Source organism: Doryrhamphus excisus, linkage group LG21, assembly GCF_037039965.1.
Source record: "Doryrhamphus excisus strain RoL-2023G ecotype Guam linkage group LG21, RoL_Dexc_Guam_v1.1, whole genome shotgun sequence".
Lineage (NCBI taxonomy): Eukaryota > Metazoa > Chordata > Actinopteri > Syngnathiformes > Syngnathidae > Doryrhamphus > Doryrhamphus excisus.
Window position 1 is genome coordinate 1,419,952 of NC_136377.1, and position 26,612 is coordinate 1,446,563.

General features: G+C 44.9%; 1 protein-coding gene across 2 annotated transcripts in view; it reads right to left on the reverse strand.

Moving 5' to 3' along the window:
* rnf43 (ring finger protein 43) overlaps positions 1-26,031 on the reverse strand; it is an 83,525-nt gene extending 57,494 nt beyond the window's left edge. For both annotated transcript variants that reach the window (XM_058087771.2, XM_058087770.2), the window contains exon 1: positions 24,602-26,031. In XM_058087771.2, the coding sequence (XP_057943754.2) occupies positions 24,602-24,823 (222 nt within the window). In that variant the 5' untranslated portion in view covers positions 24,824-26,031. The remainder of the gene's footprint in view (positions 1-24,601) is intronic.
* Positions 26,032-26,612: the final 581 nt, after the last annotated feature.

Genomic DNA, 26,612 nt, shown 5'->3' on the forward strand with positions numbered 1-26,612 from the left:
GCCTTGCCCAGACCCTAGCTCCAGTGGCCCCCAGGTAAATTGAGCTTTAAACCCCTGGTATAGATGAAGAAGCGTACCGTTGGTGTGATCAAATTTGGAGCGGAGGGGATAGAAAAGGAAAAAAAACAAAAAAAAACAAAAAAATAAAAATATGTTTTTTTTGGGGGGGGGGCAGTGCAATGATACCATACTGTACATTCCACACAGCTTTTTGCTTGTTGATTGTTTTCACTTTTTTGCCTCAGAATTAGCCTTCACTGCCATGATAATGATATCGGTTTTCCTTCTTTCCGCGTGGCAATTCCACAGCATCCGTAATCTCTAGGCTTTAGTCTGTAGCACTGCAGTTGGAACGGAATCATCCACCCCCCCACTCCCCACTCTCCTTCCTCGGAGTGAAATCTTAACTGCTCACACTTAAATCCTGTCAATGAAAGGCCAGCTGTTCCTCGCCCTCTGCCGGCCCATCCGAGCCCCCCCCCCCCCCCGGTAGATGCTCATCTCAGTCTTCCCCTCACGTCTTGTGCAAAAGCATAAAATGGCGTTACCAACATGCATCGGGTTACAAAAAGCACCAAGCCCGGACCCCCCGTGCCGACGCAGGAATGGGTGGGAAACATTGACCGAACGTGCTAACTCCGCACTCGGCATGCGCCGTCTTCACACAAGGTGCCCCCCCCCAAGGCCACATGTTGCCAGAGCGACACAAATAGAATGAAATGCTTGTTAGCGTCCCGAAGAAATCACAAGCAGCTGGCAGGAAGACCCTTTGGTTTACAGTTCACAGATTCTTCACCGTCAAACAAGTCCAAACCGAGCCAAGCCAAGGCGATATCGAGCCAGCTGCCCCTCGCCGTGCTGGGCTGCACCAATCGGAGAGGATCGCATGATGTCCCGTTGTGCAGCTGCACTGTTCAGTTCAGTTGCGCAACCAGCATTGCCCCTCTTGTATGGAACGTGCGCATCTGTCGTTTTGGAATGAGTGTTCCCTTTTCGAGATTTTACTTCTTTAAAGATTGTTGGGTTTCTGCGTTGTCATCCATTGTTGGATCCCAGTCAGATTTTTGGTCAAAAACAAAGAAAGTGCAAATCGGGGTGGCAGTTTGAGTGACAATAACTCGGGGTATGGGGGTGCGAATATGTCATACGGGGTTATTTCTTACCAATGCCCACCATTTTCAGTCAGGAATTGCGTGTCAAGTCCGGAATTTATATGTAAACAAATAATTCCACGGCATATTCACATTAAAGGGTAGCCGGCCGTGAAGAGAAAACTAGCAAGTAGACGAATAAAAGTCGAGAGCAGGGGTCTCAAACACGCGCCAAATGTGGCCCGCAGGACACTAGTTTGAGGCCCCCGCCTTGATATGAAAGTTACTGTGAAAACTGTGAAAATATTTGATGTATTAAAAATTTAATCCGACTCCATGGATGAATTAACCACGATAAACAAGATACTCATTTTAGGGCAGGGGTCTCAAACACGCGGCCCGCGGGCCAAATGTGGCCCGCAGGACACTAGTTTGAGGCCCCCGCCTTGATATGAAAGTTTAATGTTAGTGCGGCCCGCGCAAGTTTGATATGGATGCTGTATGGTATCATGTACCCAGAAAAAATTATTACGTTTGATTCATGTTCATGTTAAAGGTTAAATAACTGTTAATAGTTATCCTCCCTATCCGTGTGGAAGTGGTAAGTTTTTGGCTATTTAAGATTAAAGGAAATAACTTGGAAGGCTACCGTGTTTGAGACCCCTGATCTATACAGTCATTTCTCACAATGTCGCGGTACCATCATTGCGCCTTCGTTTTATCACGTTTTTTCTGAAATTAATAAATTAATGACTGCTATTTGGTAGTAGAATACGGTGTATTATTAGTACTGTAATGACAAAACATTGAGACATTACCTTAACAACAACAGTAGTGGTAAGTTTTTGGTTTACAAAGTTTAGAATTTGAGGCTAACTGGGTAGCTCCCTAGCTTGCTAGCTAGCAAAACAAACACTTCCGTCCTTCGTTTGCAACAGGTCGGTATGTTTAGTATCATGTGGAGCACCTATTTTGACACCACATGGAATGAGTCCTTGTTATATTTAGCCGGGAGCGCAGCACATCCATCATGCAGCAGGATGGTAGGTTCAATACCGCGTGTCCCTGCCCCAAAGCTCCCTCGGCCGCCCTAGGAAAAACCCCAGCGACCCGCTCTGGTGCAGAGAAGTAGGCCACCCAGGGAAGACATCAACATACGGATTGTTGGGCTCCAGAAACCGACCCACATTCTCCGTGCCAGTTGGTTCCCACACTGCTCTTCTTCCGCAGTCGGTCCGTACTGCTCCCCCGACGTCACCCCCCCCACAAAAGGGCCCATGAGCAGTGACCTCACCGTGTGAAGGCTCGCTTTTCATGCTCAAGTTCACACACACAAGTTGTCAATCGTGTTCACCTACTCAATCGATGCAAGCCCCCTAAAAAAAAAAAAGAATAGTTCCTCTGAAAGGCTTAACAGAACCAAACATGGTGGAAAGAAATACAAAAGACTGATGGTTCGTGGGCCAAGACCTGCCCAAATCCACAGTTTATGCTCGATCTTGAGTACAATAAAATAAGAGTTTCAGTGTGTATATGCACAAACTCTATGAAGGTCTTTCAAAAAACGATATATCCGAATCACGAGGCTTGTAAAAGATAAAGGAATACAATCGGATATCTGGTTTGTAAACCGTGTCATAGCAGCATCCTTGATCCTTAGAGGTTATCACATGGTTTGTCTGGTATCAGGCCAGGTATCATGCCCCCAAGTGTCAGTATCAGCCAGAGACCGAAGGTCCAATTAATACTGTAGTATGTGATAATTAGGATTATCACACACTACAGTATTAATTGGGCCTGTACCCTAGAAACCGCCCATGAATGATACGGGAAAAAGCCCAGGGCAGTGATACTGATAAAATATAGAGTTTAACCATGTTCAGTATCAGCCCCCGTAGCTGTCCACTCAAGAGCGCGCTGCTCCGGTATCGTGCCCGTGAAACAACCAATCAGAGAACAGCGCACGAGCGTTTGTTTTGCTGCCGTCTGTGCTCTGTCAACATGTCAGCGGTTGACACTCCCGGCGAAAGACAAATAGGGGAAAATAGCAAACAGAATGTTAGAAATTGAACGTTTTATCACCATTAACGAGGAGGACACTCTTGAAATGATCGAAAAAAAACTAAAAATGCAAATACAAATCGGAAAAAAACCAAGGGCGACCTCAAGCTTTTTTCTGAATGGCTCAATCAACTGCAAGAACCAACGAAGACTCGTAGAAAGTATTCTGATTTTATCAATCAGAAACGAAAATGGGGATGAATACGAGCCCGATGCTCTCAAATCAAAATTCAACTCTCTGGAACGTTACGTGATGGAAAAACCAAAGCTAAACATGTAATAAACATGTAATAAACTGGAAACAAAATGGTCTTTTGATTAAATAGTACGTGATAATAAGTAATAAGTCTGGTATCAGGCCAGGTATCACGCCCCCAAGTGTCAGTATCAGCCCGAGACCGAAGGTTGAAGGCTGATACCGACAAACCATGTAATAACCAGGCGGTCAGTTGGCGGTGCTTCTCTAAAAGAAAGCGAGAGTCCGAGCTGCCGATTCTCCAGCGCACTTCTGGGTAGCTAGTCACCACAAAACCACAATCTCATCCAGGTCACTGACTGGATCGCAGCTGGACTGTTCAGGTCCATGACTAGGTTGGACAATTGCTCATCGGACTAGATAGGACAGATCCAGTCTGAGAAATCGGTGCAGGATCCGGTGTATTTATCCTCCATTCCCAGACGGGAACGGTTTTTCCTCAGACTAGAGCTGTCCTATCTCGTCTTACAGAACCATACAGTTAATATTCCCAATTCCCATCGGTGCACAAAATCCTTAAAGTCACATTTCCCTCATATTTGCTGCACCGCTGACTGCACCCGAGTCATGCCAAGCTTCAGACCGACTAAAAAGCGCCTGATCAAAGGAGTCACTGATAAGATCTGACTGACAAAGCCAGCGATGATCGAAACGGTTTGTTTATTCCGCATGCATCACATGCATCAGATTACAATTGAATGCATCCCATAATCAGTTCACAGTTCCACATGTCCAAAAGGAGTAGGAAGAAGCAAAGCTTATTAAATCCTACCCCTCCATCTGGTACTTTTACAATCACTAACTGTTACATTTGTTCACTTCCTGCTTTCCTAATATAGTTTAAGGTTTTTTTTTGTTTTTTTTTTGTAAATAATATACCTCGTACCGAAGTACTAGGTATATGAGCATCCAATGCCATAATGGGTACCATAGTAAGTGTCAATATAGTGATATATATAGCACATCATGACTGGTTCAAGACTCTTCATCCTTGTATTTAGCAAACATCAACTGCTTGTATTGTTTCTTGAATTGGCTCATCGTTGTGCATTGTTTGATTTCCTTACTCAATCCATTCCATAGTTTGATTCCATATACTGAAATGCTATGGCTAGCATAACGTAGTCCTAGCATAGAAGTGTTTCAAATGTACTTCTTCCCTGAGATCATATTTCTCCTCTCTTGTAGAGAAGTATTGGATGACATTTTTAGCTAATTGGTTATTTTTAGCCTTATGCATTATTATTTTAGCTGTTTGAAGATGAACTATATCAGCAAGTTGAAGTATTTGTGATTTTAGAAATAAGGAGTTAGTATGTTCTCTGTAGGCTGCATTATGAATTATCCTTACTGGCCTTTTTTGCAGTACATTTAGCTGTTAATGTTAAATTACTAGCGTTAGACAAGTAGATTTTTAGACTCGTGTGGTATGTTTTAGTTTAATTGACAAATTCAGTTCATTTGGAGCTGTTAATACATATAAATATTCTAAAAATCCTGTCCTGTCATGTATTATTCTGTTCATTAAATAAGGTGAAAATGGGCATATTTCAGACATAGTTGCTAATGGTGATTAATCATGATTTATTAATGTTCTCTATAGGCGGCATTATGAATTATCCTTACTGACCTTTTTTGCAGTACATTTAGCAAGTGAAGAACTATGTTCCTTTGATTGATTGCAGCCTTAAACCGAGCTTGCTGGTACCAAAGACGTTATTTTTAGCCTTATGCATTATTATTTTAGCTGTTTGAAAATTAACTATATCAGCGAGTTGAAGTATTTGTGATTTTCGAAATAAAGGAGTATTGGGGAAATGGATTTGGTTAACATCCATTTTGATTATTCTGGAACAAATTAATGACGCTAACTAAGATTGCGCTTTTTTTTTTTGTTGATATCAGCCCGGTATCTGATATCAATATAAGATCTGGACAACCCAATAAGAGACTTGGCAGAAGGGAATCAGGCTTAGTGGCATTGTCCTGTTACATCAGCGCATCACTTGACATTGTCGTTAAATACGCCAATTTTAACGACCAGAACATTGGGACTGAAAACAGCTCAGTCGAAATCCAATCTGCCAAACAAGTTCAACATGTGGCTTGGATCAGTTCGAGAAAGATTTGTTATCAATTTGCTCTTCAGACTCCACCACTAGAAAAACAAAATAAAATTATTTTGTTAAGTCGCATGTCAAAGCGGCGCCACGGTGCAGCAGAGAACAAAGCATCCATGTGTTACCAAAAAGACACCGTGCAGAGGCCCGGTCAAACACACCCCTGCTTCCTGTGGCCAATCATCTACAAGTCGAAAAAAAAACAAAAAAAAAAAAAACTCTCTGAAAAATGATTGACAAGCAAAGGTTTTGAGCGTCGGGCCAGAACAAGTGCTGCACACCCACTGCTAGATGGGGAAGCATAACTCACAGCTAGGGTTGCCTCCCATGGAGACCGCAGCCGTGCAACATTATACGGGCTAACAAGGAAGCCTGACATTCTGCCTGTGCTATTTACTTTCCGCCATATTTACGATCTCTTGTCTATTCCGCAGCCAAGCCTTCTGATGTTTCCGTTTGATTCGCCAGTACATTCCTTTCCATCAAAACGCCGCGTAGTCAATGATTGCCGGGCTCGAACTTTGAACCCGGCGAGGCAAAAGTACTCCTGTACAATGCGGGCTCGGTTGAGAGGACGTGGGTTGGGGGTGAACCTGTTTACGATTCACACCGCAGAGCTTCCTGGAAGCTCGGTATGGTCGACTGAATGAGCGATGATTCCTTAACCTTTCACCTTCCCGCGCACACACGGGAAATGTCTGCATTAGGGGTGGGGGGGGATGGGGGGGGCGTGTTTTTGACATTTTGTTTGCACGACGCCTTGGATATCAAAAGGCAACCGGACGCGTCCTTTTCATACTAAAAAGCGAGTGTTTGTGCAAACTGTCCCCGGAGAGGCAGCGGGGCTTCGGTGTTGCCAGATCACTCCCACCTGTGAAGATCAAATATGAGACATTTATTATACAGAGGGGACTTATCTGGCGCTCCCTATCTGATGAGCTATGTAACGGAGACCATCTGGACAGATCCACTTTCACTGCCCTGAAAAGGCTGGAGAGATGACCCAAAAGGAAATCATTATTCCAGAAGACAAAAGGTGTCACAGAGCTGGCGGACAAGGGGAAAAACTGAAGGGGGGGCGGGGACTGGCTAGCCTCTCTAAATTGATCTCGATGTGGACTGAAGCTACTGAACCGCCGCTAAAGGAAGTCGAATGTCGGAAATCTCAATTTGTACTCTGGTTTCGAAAGCCGATTACGGTCCAAAGACCCAATCTCTGGGGCGTCAATGTGCCCTCCTCGACACCGAGCTATCTTCCAAATGCTTAAGAACTTACTTACTTAAGAACTTGAACCTTCATTAGCCACGTTTACATGAGTTTTTCTCTTTCCGAAAACAATGGTATCCATGGAAAAGGAATATTCCAATCTCTTGTCTACATGCGCCGCTATAATCCAACAAAATAGTCAATGGGGCATGCCCAGCAAAACCTAAACATCAACATCACTTGATACCGACTTCCATGACTTTGTTGGAATAACTCCGTATTGCCAGTTTTTCCTTCGTCCGTCCATCAAAAACAAACTTTCCTTAGCAGTCCAGTGCCGATTGCTGGCCTCCATTTTTAAAACTGTCGAATGTCTGGATCTGCGTGTTACGTCATATCTGAGCATGCGCTGAAAGAACGCACCCGGGATAAATTTAAACGGGAAAAGATTAAATTGCTAATATTTTAGCATTAAACTCGGGACATGTTTTATATAGATATATATTTTATTTTTTTATGAATAAATTATAGAAGGGTTTAGATTCTGTTCCACAGGTGGCGCTAATGCACACGAAAGCTGCTTGCCAACCGCCAATAAACAAGAGAAGAAGAAAAACACCAGGAAGAAGAACGCACCCTGACAACTTTCCGTTTGAGCGGGTACAAGATACCTCAATCGGATTGGGGTAAAGGAATATTCCAACCCCGGGAATCCCATTATATTTTCATTGGGATTGGCACTTTTCTTTGGGAATGAGGTGTATACAAAGGTTACATTCTTTACGTTTCCGCAAATAAAGCGAATGGAATTGGAATATTTGGGTCCATGTATACGTGGCTATTGGAATATTTGGGTCCATGTATACGTGGCTATTGGAATATTTGGGTCCATGTATACGTGGCTATTGGAATATTTGGGTCCATGTATACGTGGCTATTGGAATATTTGGGTCCATGTATACGTGGCTATTGTGTGTTACATTCTTCCGGTCGCAGTGATCAAAGAATAATCAGGTGAATTTAGACATCTGTCCGTCAGTGTCTCTCCCTCCCTTGCAACGCACCGTCCAGTGCAGGCCAAGGATTAATGGAACTTGTATGTGAATGGAGGACGCTACGTACGCAACGTATTCGAGGAAACCATCATCTCTTCCGATTGGACGGCTTAACTGAACCAACACAGGCAGCACTTTATGTCCCGAGGACAAACAACATCACCGTGCCACACACACACACACACACACACACACACACCACAAAGCACCTTTTGTTTACCTCATTAATGACGAAGAATCTGATTCCAAGTTACACGTCAAAACAAGGCGCCATGTGTACAGACCGAAGGTGACCACCTGGCTGCAGTGTGGCGAGGCTGCCACCTGATCAAATAAGCGGCATCATACGACGACATCCCCTCATTCACGTCCCTTTTGTAACGTCAAAGAGAGAAAAAGGCTGTCAAATATTTTAGCTACAAAAAAATCATATTAACTCCCATGAAAAGAAAAAAGAACTACCTGAAAATGCAGCGAATTCATTCTTGATCGGTGATGCGTTTCTGCCTTTGTCATGTGATATTCCCGACGGTGAGCATCGAGCGAAAAACGCTGGCAACTTCACCTCGTGCACCAACACGTGCTTGAAGGCGATATTGCGCAAATACCGTCTTCTAACTAACTTCATTTTGCTCCGTTAATACACAATATATTTTCATTTTGGACACTATTTTTTTTTTTTTTTTTTTTTTTTTTAAGTACCGGTTCAGATGCCGTTTGGCAGCGTTCCCAAAGTCTTGATTTGGCACCAGCATCCCATAATTCCCAACCCTAATTAAACCCTCGGTACTTAAACTGTATGAGACGTATGTCAACAATGAGAAACAAACCATAAGGAGCAGGGCGCTGCAACTTTAACTATGCCCCCCCCCCCCCAAAAAAAAAAAAAAAAACGTGCTCTATTTTCAGTGACTTTGTACTGCAGCCACGCCATGGCAAAAAAAAAACGAAGGCGGACATGAAAGAGGTTATAAAAAGACGAGTGCGTGGGTGAGGTACCTGCCAAGTGCCGTTTCACCAGCATGCATGTTCAAGCACGGGGGGGTGGGCGTGGGGGGGGGTATAAGGACAAAGAAGTAACAGGAGGAGGTTAGGAGAGCGCTAGTCGCAGTGCTACAGCGCGGGCTTTGGTCTTGAGGCTGAAACTGTGGCCTTTTGGAAGGACTCCAAGGCTTGTAGCGCCGCGTCTCCTTTGATGACGGGCCACAGTATGTGGAAGAGCGCTGGGCGCCCGCCAAGACACACAGCCTTTTCGGTAATAGTTAACAGAGTGGGCAAACAGTGGAAGTCAGTGGCATGGAGGTAGGTCAGAGAACTGCATCGACACGCCGCTAGATCCCCCCCCCCCCGCCCTCCTCGCCCTCCTCGCCCTTCTTCCTTTCAAAGCCCAACCTTCCCTCCCTTGCGCGCTCCCAGATTGATCTGGCAGACCGCTGCGACGCTTGGCTCGGCTCCTGACTCTTGGGTTTGGACTGGAGCTTCATAAACAGGCTGCTGACTGATATAGGACAGCGCTGTAACTAGCACTCAGCGAGGCTTTCGCCATAAAATACCGGAGGAATTGAAGGATATAAACTGTCCTCTGACGGGACCGAGACTTAGGTTTTAGGTGTCTGGTATGATTTCCTTCATCAGTTAAGGGGTTGGTGGCTACTGTTGTGGAGTCACCCAATGATGCCAGGGCTGCTTCATGGAAGCAGGAAGTGGTGACTGGGCAAGGTTTTTATTAAAAACAGAAAAATATACAAACTTTTTCAGTGCCTTGGTTCCGATTTTCTACAATAAAAGCTCTGATAAAACATTCCACTGTTCTCAAATATCTTAATTTTTATTTTTCTGCACAAAATAAGATGAAAAATAAATAAACAAATCAAGAATAAAGAAAATCAATCAATCAGTAATAAATAAATATAATAATAATAATAAAAACTTAAGAAACCACATATAGTTGGTGGGTAGACAAATGATTTTTTTCAGATTAAAATGAACAAAGCATTATTAGAGCCCTGTAGACATGACAAAACACGACTATAGTCACATTTATACTCTTTTTATTTACAACATATTGCGCAACTGCAGGGTCTTGAGACACATGCTAACTCGCAAACTAGAGAGCTAGCCACCTAAACGGTAGCCTTCAAGTTATTTCCTTTCAACTTAAATAGCCAAAAAAAGTACCACTTCCACACGGATAAGGAGGATAACTATTAACAGTTATTTAACCTTTAACATGAACATTAATCAAACGTAATATTTTTTTCTGGGTACATGATACCATACAGCATCCGTATCAAACTTGCGCGGGCTGCACTAACATTAAACTTTCATATCAAGGCGGGGGCCTCAAACTAGTGTCCCGCGGGCCATATTTGGCCCGCGGGCCGCGTGTTTGAGACCCCTGGTGTATACCATTGCTTTCCTCATGTAAATGTGGCTATTGTCATATTGTCATGACAAGGTGAAAATAAGTTAGGCCGTTTCCGGTCACGAATTGCGCACCAAATGCTTCAATAATTCATAAAGAGAACACAAACAGCGTGGGAAGGAGAGCCATCCATAAGCCATAAATCCACGGCTTTCGGCTTCCAGGCCCCAATATAGTCCCGCCACTTTGGGTGCCTGCTGCGCTACAACTTTATTTTCATACTACTTCACTTACTCACAAAGACTTCCAAGCTCTGGAAAATGTGATTAGGACTTAATGTCACGAGGAGCACGGTTTGTCATCTGCATGTCACCGACTACTTGTGGCTGACCATGCCCCCCCGTTCCATTTGGCAGGGCTCAGACATTTTATGTTGTTTCTCTCCACCGCAATGTTAGCCTGCCATGGCGACTCTGTGTGGTCGTATATATATTCGCCGCCGGTGCTCACGCATATACAGTAAGTGAGTGTGTCCTGCTATTATGAGTCCCCGCGCCTGCAGGCAGCCCAAGGGCTGCAGAGATAGACATGTCATTAACTAAGCCTCGGGCCAACCTGCTTGCGCTAATCTCGGAGCAAGCAGACCAAACACCAAACCGCTCGCAGCTCTGCTTTAGTCTTTAAACTTGCTTTTCGGTGATACTGCTGCGTAACGCCGCGCTTAACCGTAAATGAACACCATGCTTCTATCCGGCACATCCACGCTAATAATAGAGTAACGGCAACTATTATGCGTGACTGCCCGAAAAAATTACATCTTTTCTGGCACGCTTGCTCCACTTGGGTATCAGCGAAATGGCTTTGACAAATACTTTTATCGCTTTTCATGAGTTTTTTTTCTTAAATACACATTAATGGAAGTGTTGGGAGTAAATGTAAACACAGGTTACCTCATAAAAATATATATCACTACTAGTCTGTGGGCTCGGTCTTTGAAGAGAACAGGCGATGCATTCGGGGTCACCCGTCTTTAAAAAGTTTTCGATCGGAAAAACAGAAATGAGCAGGAAAGTGTCCGAGCAAAAAAAGTCGTGTTTAAATGGCACCAAAATTTAAAGTGGCTGTATAAATGATACCTAGCGTGATAGCACAAAGTGTTGAGATGAGTCTGTACTTGTGAAAACAGTGAAAATGCTACTATGCTAACGTTACTGTGCTAACAATGCTAACATTAGCTTGAAACACCCAGCATGGTAGCGCTTGCGTGTGCTAATAATTACAAAGGGGTAAAAAAAATGCTACCATGCTAATATTAGCATGCTAGCTCTTACATGCTAACACGTGGTGTGATATAGCTATAATGCTACTATGTTATTGTGCTAACAATGCTAACATGCTAACGTTAGCATGCAACACCCAGCGTGTGCTAATAATTAGAAAGGGGTAAAAAAAATGCTACCATGCTAATATTAGCATGCTAGTTTTTACATGCTAACACCTGGTGTTGGCATGTAACACCTGGTGATATAGCTATAATGCTAATATGCTAACGTTATTGTGCTAACAATGCTAAGATGCTAATGTTAGCATGCAACACCCAGCATGGTAGAGCTTGTGTGTGCTAATAATTACAAAGGGGTAAAAAAATGCTACCATGCTAATATTAGCATGCTAGCTCTTACATGCTAACAGTTGGTGTGATATAGCTATAATACTACTATGCTAATGTTATTTTGCTAACAATGTTAACACGTCAGCATGCAACACCCAGCATGGCAGAGCTTGCGTGTGCTAATAATTACAAAGGGGTAAAAAAAATGCTACCATGCTAATATTAGCATGCTAGCTCTTACATGCTAACACCTGGTGTGATATAGCCATAATGCTACTATGCTAACATTATTGTGCTAACAATGCTAACATGCTAACATTAGCATGCAACACCCAGCATGGTAGAGCTTGCATGTGCTAATAATTAAGGGGTAAAAAAAATGCTACCATGCTAATATTAGCATGCTAGCTTGTACATGCTACTATGTTAATCATTATCAATCATATGTTAATGAGTTTAATAACTACATGGGGGGCTTCTGTTGGCGACAGGTGAGTATGTGAAAAAGTAACGGCCATAAAGGGGGCTCTCCTGCCTCACAGAGCACCCAAAACAGCCGTCTGTCAGCATTCCATCGGGGTGCCAAGGTATTTAACTTGGGACAAGAGAGGGAGGCACAGCGAGGGACTGCTTCTAATTACAAGCAGCCAGTGGGGGGGGGGGGGGGGGGGTCATGGCCGATTGGGACGAGTCTCCTTGATGCCTTTCCTGATTTATTCATATAAATAGTTCCATGATTAACTAATACGGAATTTGTAGTGCAATGATACATAATTCATTCATTCATTTTCTACTGCTTATCCTTATCCTGACGAGGGTGGCGGGGGGTGCTGGAGCCTATCCCAGCTGGGGATAAACGGTGGCCAGCCAATCACAGGGCACATATAGACAAACAACCATTCACACTCACATTCATACCTATGGACAATTTGGAGTGGCTAATTAACCTAGCATGTTTTTGGAATGTGGGAGGAAACCGGAGTACCCGGAGAAAACCCACGCATGCACGGGGAGAACAAGCAAACTCCACACAGAAATGCCCGAGGGTGGGATTGAACCCGAGTCTCCTAGCTGCGCGCTAACCACTTGACCACCGTGCAGCCCATGATAATAAAAACAATATTTATTATGACTTACTTATGGTACTAGCATGCTCTGCTAAACTAAGCCAAGGAGTTTCCGCCAACTTTTGCGGTCACCATTTCGACATGTTTTGTTCGTTTGGGAGTGGATTCGTGTTTGTGATGAGATTCCGCCTCAATTGCGTGGTTCCCCACGCAAACGTTCCTTCTCCTTGACCAGGAGGGGAAGGACCCAGCTGCAGATATCCACTGGAGAAGAGCTCGCCATAAAGAGAAACAGTGTCACTGAGAGTGACGGCGGGTCCCATAGCCACGCCAGATGACAACCACTGGACTAAACTGCAGCGGAGTCGTGGCTTTAATGGAAATGTGGTGTTAATCGGCCATATGAGCTCCTGTAAGAGCATTAGCTCTTGTTTACATCATTTCCAGGACACCAAAGGACGAAAAATTACATGTTGACACCAATTCCTAAGACTCAATTTATAAGGGCATATAGACACACAGTAATTATGCTTCAAGAGCTTCATAGAATCAAACCCTTTTCCGCAAGTTGTGGTTGGCCTCCAGTGGTCTGCCATCTCTGTAATATTGCCCACGTCGACATCGGGGATTTCCACGGCTTTGGTGCATGTGGGTAATCCATCTTTCCATGCATCCATCCATCATCACTGTCCTCCTGTTGTATTCAAGATGCGCTCGTCTGTTCCTGCCCATAGAAGGCTTGCGTACGGGGTCGCACGCGAAAACAAACTGCGACGTCGATTCATGCTAACGTGTTTATGCTAATTCATGCTAATCTCATTTGTTGGTTACTTTTGCCTTCTTTGAAGACGTGATTTGATTGATGATTGACTGTCCCCAAAGACACGATGTGACGGCAAGATCAACCTACACCACCACCTTCTTGTTTTGACATGAGTTAGTTCATGAATTAAATAGTGTTTCTCAAAAGTTTTTTTTTGGCATCATTTTTTTCATAAAAAAGGTGAGAAACACGATGGAAGTTATTAAGAACAGTGCGCTATGGACGAGTGGTTAGTGTGCAGGCTAGACAGCTAGGAGACCCGAGTTCGATGGCGGAATCCCATCAATAACACGAATCCCTCCTGAACGAATGTTGAAATGGTGACCGCAAAAAAGTTGGCGGAAACTCCTTGGCTTAGTTTAGCAGAGCATGCTAGTGCGATAAGTAAGTAATAATAAATATTGTTTTTATTATGTATCATGACTGCACGGTGGATGAGTGGTTAGCGCACAGACCTCACAGCTAGGGGACCCGAGTTCGGTCCCAACCTCGGGCCATCTCTGTGTGGAGTTTGCATGTTCTCCCCGTGCACGCGTGGGTTTTCTCCGGGTACTCCGGTTTCCTCCGACGTTCCAAAAACATGCTAGGTTAATTAGCAACTCCAAATTGTCCATAGGTATGAATGTGAGTGTGAATGGTTGTTTGTCTATATGTGCCCTGTGATTGGCTGGCCACCAGTCCGGGCGCAGTTCTCGACCGAGGACAGCTGGGATAGGCTCCAGCACGCCCGAGACCCCGAGAATTGTTTTATGTATGTAAAACTACAACTGTAAAACACAAAAAATGTGTTTAGTCTTAACACGTTAACTGTTGATGACATCACCGGTTCCGGTTGCCATCTTCAATGTGGGGGTCCCACTGGGGGGGGGGCGACTATGAGCGAAAATAATTGGCATAAGGCAAAGATGAGCCTGACCCAGACTTAATTACAAACAGTCAGTGTTCCCCCCTCCATTATACCGTATCGGGGGGGCGAATGAATCTCTATCACATGCGGTGGAGGCATGTGTCATGAAATCACACATCATCATTTTGGCTTTGTATCATTTTGGCGCTCGTCTATGAAATGTAGCCGCCGTCTCGGAGCAATAAGTCCGCACGTGTTTCCCGTCTGTTCCATTTATTGCTACAATATTTAAGGAGGCCAACCTACAAGAACATTTAGTGATAAGGAACAAGTTCTGTGCGGCTAGGAGCCCAACTCCCCCACCTGGCAACTCCTCCAAGGGGCACCCTGCTCGGCGAATCGGAACAAAAGGTGAGATGCCCCACCCTGCACGGCAGGGCCATCATGGAATAACATTCCCGGCATACACGTTCCCGAATAGAAAGAAATTGTAGTGGTAGGTACCGGGACATAATTCACCCCGGAATGATCGATAGGGGAGGGGTTGCCACCCGGAGGGGTGGGCGCAAGGGACGGGGGTTTTCCGCTTCCTGTTGTGGTTGAGAGACGGGGCTTTCATGTCTTTACGTAACAAAGAGTGCAAGTTAATGTTTGCAGGAAAGATAAAGTTTTCTCCCAAATTCGGCACTCCGCCTCAGACTCCAGTTCTTCGGTGCTTCACTGGTGACCCCGACGCCCACCCTATGACGGACCATACAGGGTCCTGGAGCACGGCGACAAGTATTTTGTTTTTGGACATGGGTGGCCGACGGGAGACTGTCTCGGTGGACCGGCTGAAGTTTGCGCTGGTGGACGACACCCAACCCCTGACACTGGCAGAGCCCCCTCGCCGGGGTAGTGGGGTCGTGCGGTTGTCCCCAACGATTTTGACTATGGGTGAATTCTGGGGGGGCTAGTGTAGTGGTAGGTTACCGGGACATAATTCACCCCGGAACGATCGATAGGGGAGGGGTTGCCACCCGGAGGGGTGGGCGCAAGGGACGGGGGTTTTCCACTTCCTGTTGTGGTTGAGAGACGGGGCTTTCATGTCATGTCCAGGGTCCTGGAGCACGGCGACAAGTATTTTGTTTTTGGACATGGGTGGCCGACGGGAGACTGTCTCGGTGGACCGGCTGAAGTTTGCGCTGGTGGACGACACCCAACCCCTGACACTGGCGGAGCCCCCTCGCCGGGGTAGTGGGGTCGTGCGGTTGTCCCCAACGATTTTGACTATGGGTGAATTCTGGGGGGGCTAGTGTAGTGGTAGGTTACCGGGACATAATTCACCCCGGAACGATCGATAGGGGAGGGGTTGCCACCCGGAGGGGTGGGCGCAAGGGACGGGGGTTTTCCACTTCCTGTTGTGGTTGAGAGACGGGGCTTTCATGTCATGTCCAGGGTCCTGGAGCACGGCGACAAGTATTTTGTTTTTGGACATGGGTGGCCGACGGGAGACTGTCTCGGTGGACCGGCTGAAGTTTGCGCTGGTGGACGACACCCAACCCCTGACACTGGCGGAGCCCCCTCGCCGGGGTAGTGGGGTCGTGCGGTTGTCCCCAACGATTTTGACTATGGGTGAATTCTGGGGGGGCTAGTGTAGTGGTAGGTTACCGGGACATAATTCACCCCGGAACGATCGATAGGGGAGGGGTTGCCACCCGGAGGGGTGGGCGCAAGGGACGGGGGTTTTCCACTTCCTGTTGTGGTTGAGAGACGGGGCTTTCATGTCATGTCCAGGGTCCTGGAGCACGGCGACAAGTATTTTGTTTTGGACATGGGTGGCCGACGGGAGACTGTCTGAAGGTTGCGCTGGTGGACGACACCCAACCCCTGACACTGGCGGAGCCCCCTCGCCGGGGTAGGCCCACGCTCCCCGGCAAGGCGCCCCCTGCCAGGCCAGACGTGCCAACACCCGCCAGACTCCAGTTCTTTGGCGCTTCAAAATTGAAGTTATACATCAGTATAACATCAGGGCCTCCGACGGCGTTCGGGGCCAGCAGAGAAGGCTTTGCTGGCCCTGACTGCACACCGCCATAAAGACTCCAACCGTCCCCTCAGGTGAGCGCTCGTTTTCTTGGATGGCTGAACCAAAGCGTTGGAGCAGAAAGAGCAGAATCCTTCGCTTCCACATTTGGCTCTCGGTGTGCAGGAAGGAGCTCTCCGCTGCTTTGGCCACTAATTTAGTCGTCATAAACACAGACTACAAATACCTTTAAGATGTCATCCACCAGCCAAATAGCTCAAAATGACACTGCTGGGACGTGTTTTGAAAAGTCAGCTCGGTCGAAAGGAAAAGGCCGGCGTGACGGAGCAACGGGAGCCCAAAAGAGAGCGGGAGTTTGTCAGAGAGTATTTATCTATGGAATGGTGATGACTCTTTTCCTGCGGCCTCTCAGCGAAATGAGCGCTTCCTGCCTTTTGAGAGCGTGTAGCCATTTTTGTCCTTGAAAGTGAAGCACCCTCGGTGAATTACAACCATCTTAAAAGAGCTGTCAGAACGCGGTAGGAGGCGGCTCGGCGGGAAAGGAGGTAACGCGCAGGAATTGCAGCAGGAGAGGAGAAAAGACAAGCGAAGAAAAACAGCAGCGGAACTTCACCTGTTAGCTTGGAGCGGGAATATGTTTCCCGCTCATACGTACAGTATAAAATGCTAAATATAACCAATACACCCGTTGAGGTTGGGTATAAATAAATTAAACTAAAACCAGCTTAATACTACCATGCTTTCATTTTGAAGCCTATTTTGCACTGAACAGGAAGTCACTGTGTGTAATGCTGAGGTATTAAACAGTAGCTATCTTGATATAATGGTTGGTGAATGGCTAAATGGAAACTAAAACCAGCTTAACACTGCCATGCTTTCATTTTGAAGCCTACTTTGCACTGAACAGGAAGTCAATGTGTGTAATGCAGAGGTATTAAACAGTAGCTATCTTGATGATATAATGGTTGATGAATGGCTAAATGGAAACTAAAACCAGCTTAACACTGCCATGCTTTCATTTTGAAGCCTACTTTGCACTGAACAGGAAGTCACTGTGTGTAATGCAGAGGTATTAAACAGTAGCTATCTTGATGATATAATGGTTGATGAAAGGTTAAATGGAAACGAAAACCAGCTTAATACTGCCATGGTTTCATTTTGAAGCTTATTTTGCACTGAACAGGAAGTCACTGTGTGTAATGCTGAGGTATTAAACAATTGCTATCTTGATGATATAATGGTTGATGAATGGCTAAATGGAAACTAAAACCAGCTTAACGCTGCCATGCTTTCATTTCGAAGCCTACTTTGCACTGAACAGGAAGTCACTGTGTGTAATGCTAAGGTATTAAACAATTGCTATCTTGATGATATAATGGTTGATGAATGGCTAAATGGAAACTAAAACCAGCTTAACACTGCCATGCTTTCATTTTGAAGCCTATTTTGCACTGAACAGGAAGTCACTGTGTGTAATGCTGAGCTATCTTGATGATATAATGACGTAGCATACAATGCTACAACACACATGGACACAATCCGGCCCATTGTTCACAGAAATGACCGCTTTGGGCCTCAAATTTTAAGTCAACATTTTTTAGTTGGTGGCACCGACTGACGTTCCGTGATGTTTATTTTCCTCATCCCAGGATTGCATGGATGTTCCTATGTGGCGTCGGCTATAGCACCGATACAGGACCTGTCAATCACAAACACTAATTTGATGCAAGGAGTTGGTAAAAAAGGACCTAGCGACGTTTGAGGAAAACAAACAACCACAACGATCCGTGTGTGGAATGTGGATGAATAAGCACGACTCCGCTCAGCAGCTGCTCCCGGCAGCCACGGGGAGCCCTGGACAGGCTTTTATCTCATCCAGGGAGCGAGGAAGTATGGACAGGAAATCTAGAGGGAGGGGGGGTAACGGGCCCGTATGGGAAGCGCAGTGTAAACACTCTTGGCTTTTAATCATCCCAGCTCACGTTCGGAACTGGACACACTTTGATCTTCTCCCTCAGCGCCTCCTCCGCCCTCCCATCCCTCGTTCCCAAAGGTCTACGCCGAGGAGGGCCCGAGAGGCCAACACACTCGGGCAGCAAACTGGGGGGGGGCGGCCACTACCTTACAAGACATGGAGATGGGGGGCTTCAAAGTTCATTGGCGTTCCAAGATGCCCGAAGGTCAACTCAACATCCCAAAAAAAAAGCCGAGCGGAAAATGCCAACTTAGTTACAGGGTAGCTTCTAGAATGTTCCGGCGAAGGATGAACTTCTAGTCCGTCTCGCTACAGAAGCCAGGATACCGCTGACAGTCCTCTCAAGTTCAAAGTCATCCCAGAAGCCTTTGCACTTCCTCCGCCGCCACCGTATAAGCTCCGTGTCTGGAAAGGGGATACACTCCAAAAATTCCTCTGTACTTTCTCCTAATAGAGTTGCCAGACTCTGGCCAAGTTTTTCCAATGAACATGTCCGCGGAGAGGACGTGGCACGTGTCCAGCGCCGACGCTGTGGAGAGCGGAGGAAGATGGCCACCAAAAGCAGCAAAGTCCTGAGGTGTAATTATTTACACGGAAAGACGGAACCTCAAAAATTCACCGTAAAAGTCCTACGAATTGAAGACAACACTTACACTACCGCTCAAAAGTTTGGGAAATGTTTTTGGCTAGTCTGAGAAATAGCGTTTTTCTGTCCTTGTTAGACCCAGTTTGTGCTGCTGTCTGAAGGGAGTAGTTAACAGCATGGTAAGAGATTTTAGTTTTAGTTTAGATTTTTAGATGGCTTTTCTAATCGTCTATTAATCTTATAAAATGAGAAACTTGGTTTAGCAGCCATACCAGGAGATTGATGCAGAGGACTGACAGTTGTTGATAGTAGGCCTCTATGCAAAAATGTAGGTCGTTCTTTGAAGATCATCTGATTCATTTTAATTGTTTTTGAAATGGTACTTTTACAATCAGTAACTGTTACATTTGTTCACTTCCTGCTTTCCTAATATAATTTAATATAATTTAAAAAATAAATAAATAATAATAGTTACATTTTAATTAAAAAATTAATAATTATTTATTTTTAAAATATTAATTTTATTAATTTTTTTTTTTTTTATATATTTTTTTCTATTTTTTCTAATTTTTTTTATTTCATGTACCGAAGTACGAGGTGATATGACCATACACTGACATGACAATGACACAAAAACCCGTTTGTGAAATGTATGAAAATGTGTTTTTCTTTAGAAAACAAAGACATTTTCAAGTGATCCCAAACTTTTGAGCGGTAGCGTATCCGTAAATAAAGTACAGTTGCTCCTAACTAGAGACTAGCGTCTCGCTCTGCAGCTGGACAAACAGAAAAGGCGTTCAAGGCGCTCCCCACGATGATTAACGCGTGTAATGGCCACAGATACAAAAGATTTCCAACGTTCCTGTACTCGGTATCGATATTATCTGTGAAGCAGAAATTGTGTGCGTATTTTGCAAAACAGCACATCACTAATGACTTCCACTGAAAATCCTATCACAGGACGCCATTCCACTTCCCATCACAGACACTCAATAAAACCACGTCGGGTTTTATAATAATGTTCAATAACCATGGAATTTCCATTCCTCCGATGACTAAGAGTGTAAAAATACTGTATGTACGTACGAGGAATGATTCTTTATGGACAAATCGGAGGTTGACCCGGTTGCGTCCCGACGTCAAGGTCCTAACTGAGTGAGCTTCTGTGTGGAGCTGAAAGCAACCCAAGAGCAGTACCGCTTGACAGATTTCACACAAAAGCGAGGTAAGCTGAGTGAAAGGTGTCGAAAGCCACAGAACCTGGAGGAACCTCAGCCTCCCCCCCCCCGTACACCCCCCCCACCACCACCCCCCACCCATGCACGAGCAGGCAAGAACATAAAGCGGGACCATAAAGCAGCCTGCACAGGCCCTTGAAGACCTGTTGCGACAAGTCAGAGTTGCAACAAAGAGCATCCTGCAGCTTCTACTAAAAAAAAAATACCTTCTCATCTTTGGACAGGACCAAGAAGAAAACTTGATAGAATAAGACAAACTTTATATTACCGTATTTTCTGGACTATAAGTAGCTCCAGAGTATAAGTCGCACAAGGCCAAAAATGCATAGTTAGGTAGAAAAAGACATACATAAGTCGCACTGGAGTATAAGTCACACAATGCCAAAAATGCATAATTAGGTAGAAAAAGACATACATAAGTCGCACAAGCCAAAAATGCATAGTTAGGTAGAAAAAAACATACATAAGTCGCACAAGGCCAAAAATGCATAGTTAGGTAGAAAAACAACATACATAAGCCGCACTGGAGTATAAGTCGCACAAAGCCAAAAATGCATAATTAGGTAGAAAAAGACATACATAAGTCGCACAAGCCAAAAATGCATAGTTAGGTAGAAAAAAACATACATAAGTCGCACAAGGCCAAAAATGCATAGTTAGGTAGAAAAAAACACAAGTCGCACTGGAGTATAAGTCGCACAAGGCCAAAAATGCATAAGGTAGAAAAAAACATACATAAGTCCCACTGGAGTATAAGTGGCATTTTTTGCGGGTAATTTATTTTATTTATATATATATATATGTATATATATATAAAAATTATATATATTTTATTTATAATATCTATATTTAACATTTATATTTCACATTTGTCTTTAGTTTTAACATTTATTTTCTTTTTTTTATATTCATTTATAAGTCGCTCTGGAGTATAAGTTGCAGGAACAGCCAACCTAGGAAAAAAAGTGCCACTTATTGTTCGGAAAATACGGTGTATATATATATATATTACATTATACAGTATATCACATTATATATTATTTTTACATATTTAACATTTATTTTCTCATTTTTTTAATATTCATTTATAAGTCGCTCTGGAGTATAAGTCACAGGAACAGCCAACCTAGGAAAAAAAGTGCTATTTATAGTCCAGAAAATACAGTATATTTTAACGGACTGTGTTCAATACAATGTGAGCAGCGGCGCTGAGACGCTGTCTCTTTATGGCGGCCTCTTCTCCAGCAGGTATCTGCAGCTGTGTGTTGGACGGACGTCAAGTTAAGACTTGATGTCCTTGACAGTCACTCAGAAACACGCACCTTGTGGCGGCGGCGGCGGTGTAGATGAGACCATTATTAAAAATTGAGTTCACGTTCAGAATAAAAATGTCGCACGTGCAGTAGGCCCGGGACGATCATAAATTAATTAGTTAATCACACCGGCCAGTCCGGGTTGTACCCCAATCTTGTGTATCTGTGTACCGAGTGACTTGTGACTTCCTAGTTATTGCATTATTTTTTTAAAAATATTTTCCCTACTAAAAACGTCTCTGCGACCCACTTTTGGGTCCCGACCCACCGCTTTACAGCACGTTAGATGAGTGCTTTGCAGCACAGACGCCATCTCTACATTATCTCACTGCACATTTGTGTTCCGGCCCACAGATTTACAAAAGTGTGTGAAACCTTTATGAGGAACAATAAAGGACGCTGGAATTCCCGGAGCACGTTTGATGTCAGCAATGCCGGATCAGAACTTGTTTTCCCACAACAAGCGCATTCACTTTTAGGCGGAGTGCCTGTTCGCCGTGTCTAATGGTGAGCTATCTCCGGGGAGAAGCCGTGGAATTGTCATTATCAGCGGTGGCGGAGTGCGGCGTTCGCATGACCCCGCAACACCTGGCGAGTGAAGAGAGACGAGATCCTGCTGTGCCGCCGTTGGCTCGTCCCGTTTCTTAGGAGACGGTAAATAAATTGGCACAGCGGAGATTTACGGCCCGGCAACCGTAATCCGCTTCTGAATGCTAAATATGGACACTGAATAGAATTTTTTTTTTTTTTTTTTTACACAGGCTGTGGGAAAAAAAACACTTAAGCTGAAATTACAGCTGTGCACGGATTAAAATGTGTCATTTAACCGTCTGCCACCACACCTTGATAATAAAGTTGTTGGACGAAGGTTTGATATCGTAAATATCAGAGGATGATGTTTGAAGCCGACACGCTAAACAACACGTACGTCTTCACGACTGTCGCGGAAACGAGATCCGTTCCGTCCGGCGTGAGACGTTTGAGGACAGATTGCGAGGTCACTGCAGGACGGATGACGGCAACCGGCGGCGTTACGAGATGTCAAACTACCGTGTTGGGGAGGGAGGGGGGGGTGAGAAAACAACAGAGGAACCCAAACATGGAGAACATCTGAATGCCTTTTGATTAGAAGTCGTCTTCGGCGATGACAGCAAAGCTGAGACCACCCACCGTTGTTGTGTGTGTGTGTGCAGACACAACATGCACCGGTCACTTCATTAGGTACACGGCCGGGCTGTTGTCGTACAGAGAGACGTGTGCGAGGCTGCGGTTGGTTAGCTGCATGGGTGGGGTGTTTTTTGGGAACACCTGTATGATGCAATGAGGGGTTGGGGGGGGGGTGACGGACCGCACTGCAAAGTCACATGGGTTGTGTTGACTGTCAGCTAATGATGTGATTTGGCAAAGTTTAGCTCCAAATATATAATATGTATATATAGCCTGTCATCGCCACATCATATCTGTATGTGACGCGCTAACGAGTGATCTGCGCGATCGATCGATAGCGCTGCGCCCCGGGATGGATCCATCGTTAGCGCACAAATCGATCGATACCGGGGTACCTTGAATTTCACGATGGTTTTGCACCAAAATATGTTTTTTTTTTCTTAATTTGGGTTAAAATTTAAGTTGTTCTGTGCAACAGCCCTGTATTATCTGGTGCAGGTGTACCTAATGTTGTGGCCAATGAGTGGAATTTTGTGCAATAACAAAAGTTACGGTTTGTACCTTGAAATTCATGATGGTTTTGCACCAAAATATGATTTTTTTCCTTAATTTGGGTTAAAATTTAAGTTGTTCTGTGCAACAGCCCTGCATTATCTGGTGCAGGTGTACCTAATGTTGTGGCCAATGAGTGGAATTTTGTGCAATTTTGTACTCGTGCAATAACAAAAGTTACGGTTTGTACCTTGAAATTCATGATGGTTTTGCACCAAAATATGATTTTTTTTTCTTAATTTGGGTTAAAATTGAAGTTGTTCTGTGCAACAGCCCTGCATTATCTGGTGCAGGTGTACCTAATGTCGTGGCCAATGATTGGAATTTTGTGCAATAACAAAAGTTAGGGTTTGTACCTTGAATTTCACGATGGTTTTGCACCAAAATATGATTTTTTTTCTTAATTTGGGTTAAAAGTGAAGTTGTTGTGTGCAACAGTCTTGTATTATCTGGTGCAGGTGTACCTAATGTTGTGGCCAATGAATGGAATTTTGTGCAATAACAAAAGTTACGGTTTGTACCTTGAATTTCACGATGGTTTTGCACCAAAATATGATTTTTTTTCTTAACTTGGGTTAAAAGTGAAGTTGTTCTGTGCAACAGCCCTGCATTATCTGGTGCAGGTGTTCCTAATCTTGCGGCCAATGAGTGGAATTTTGTGCAATTTTGTGCTCGTGCAATAACAAAAGTTATGGTTTGTACCTTCATGATGGTTTTGCACCAAAATATGATTTTTTTTTCTTAATTTGGGTTAAAATTGAAGTTGTTCTGTGCAACAGCGCTGCATTATCTGGTGCAGGTGTTCCTAATCTTGCGGCCAATGAGTGGAATTTTGTGCAATTTTGTGCTCGTGCAATAACAAAAGTTACGGTTTGTACCTTCATGATGGTTTTGCACCAAAATATGATTTTTTTTCTCAATTTGGGTTAAAATTGAAGTTGTTCTGTGCAACAGCGCTGCATTATCTGGTGCAGGTGTACCTAATGTCGTGGCCAATGAGTGGAATTTTGCGCAATAACAAAAGTTAGGGTTTGTACCTTGAATTTCACGATGGTTTTGCACCAAAATATGATTTTTTTTCTTAATTTGGGTTAAAAGTGAAGTTGTTGTGTGCAACAGTCTTGTATTATCTGGTGCAGGTGTACCTAATGTTGTGGCCAATGAGTGTGCAGACACAGACCTGCAAACCTGGAATCAAACCTGTGCTGTTACCGTTCAAAGAGATCGTTTTCGGGGGTCTTACCTGCATGAGCTTCCCCTCCGCGTAACCGGCACTGGCCCCCACGAACATTCCCTCCAGAACGATGGGAGCGCCCGTCGGGTCGTGCCTCAGCAGCGTCACCGTGATGAGCGCTCGGAAGGCCGGCCGCTCGGGCTCCAGGCCCGGCTGGCCCAGCACCACCTGCAGGGCCGCCAAGAGCAGCAACGGCCAGAAGCCGGCCAGGCGCCGCGGGGGGACGGTCATGGCTTCGGCTGAAGCGGCGGAGCCCGGCCGCGCATGGTGGGTCTTCAAAGGCTGGCGAAAGCACCGCAAGTGGGGACGTTAAAAAGCAAAACACTTGTGGAAATGTGCTTTCAAAGAAAAAAAATAAAAAATAAAAATAAAAATCTCCCCGCTTGGCTTCTTCTTCTTCTACGGCGTTACACTTTCCAATTCAGAGTCCCACGTCTCCGCTGGATGATCCACGCGTGTATTCCAATCGCAAGCGCTTTTACTCAAAGTCATGACAAAAAGTCCCCGCATGTCCTCCGGTAAGGCTGCCGTGTCAAACTAATCACCCACGACGATGGCCACTAACGCCCGTAACGCCAATTACACTCGCGGCACCCACTTCCACACGCCGTGCGGGGAAGTTGACAAACAGAGTTACAAAATAGCAAGTCCCGAGGGCGCCACATTTTTCTGGACGGACACACACACACTTCCACACACACACACACACACACGGAAGAGACACGCCGAACTTCAAAGGCAACGTTACAGGTTGCCGCCGCAACGACACGCAGCGCGTGGGTACATCAGAGAGCAGCCAAAAGGTTAAGTAACATGTTTACAACTCCAACGTTGCTACAAATATTTCTTCCACGACTGAATCACCGCACCGCCTCTTTCACGCAAAGTCGAAGAAGAACAACACCTCCGTGGACGGAAAAGCACACTCGAGTTATTCCCAATAGTCCGTCGTCGGTGCCGAGGTTCCCATTGAAGCCACTTTTTCCGTGGCTCGGCTAGGCGCTACGCGAAACTGGATACGGTGCTCCGAGGGGTGGAACAACGAGTGGGTGAAATTCATCAACCGGGCGCCAGAGAGTGGTTCGAACTCCATGTGATCCTCATGTGAAGTTAGTCGACCCGAGAGACGGCGTGTACCGTCCCACGTATCCACCTCCGGGTCCGTGTGTCGCTCCCCTCCACCCCGCGGGATCTCATTTACAGCCGCTACCTGCTTCACTTGGCCTGCTGCCTTCACGGCTTTGACAGAGATTTGTCCATAAAATCACAGCGAGGACGCCGTGACTTATGAATTAGCCGCTACTTCTACAGCAAGTTTGGGTGGAGACGTGGGATAACGCTTGTTTGAAAGAGATAAAGCAAGTTTTAGAGTTCGCGTTTGTAAACGGTGAGAGTGACTCGCCTTACTGTTTTCCGAGTTAACCTGAAGGCAACCAGCCAACGCTTCAAGGCGGATCGTGAGACCAGATTGGGTGAAAGAAGCTAAACAGTAGCATGGCCCCCTCAAGTGTTCAAACTACGCAGTTTGACATCACATTGCAAATTTATTTTCGACCTGAAACCAACTAAATCAACTTTTTAATCCCCTCGAGGGTTTTAATGATTTGTCAATAGTGGAAAATAAGTAAAGAAAAGCAAAAACTAAAAAAAAACATTAAAGTGCTGTGCTCTTGCCTTGCAAATCTCTTCCAAAACGCTAGAGGGCAGTGTTTTCCTAAGAGTGAGCTACCCATCTTGGCGAAATCGCCATTTAGCTTCTTGTACAGTATAGTAGTGTACAACGATGACTGAATTGATATGCACTGTTGATATAGATATTAATAATAACTGATAAAATGAAAAAAAGGTCATGGGTATCAGCTTTTTATAACTTCTAACGAGAAATGAGTTAAATTCCCTCGGCTGGGACAGGCGTTAGCCTGTATGGACGACGACGAGTCCCAACAATAAAACAACAATATACCGGAATTTATATCTAATTTAATTACATTTTACGTTACACAGAAAATGTATATTTATA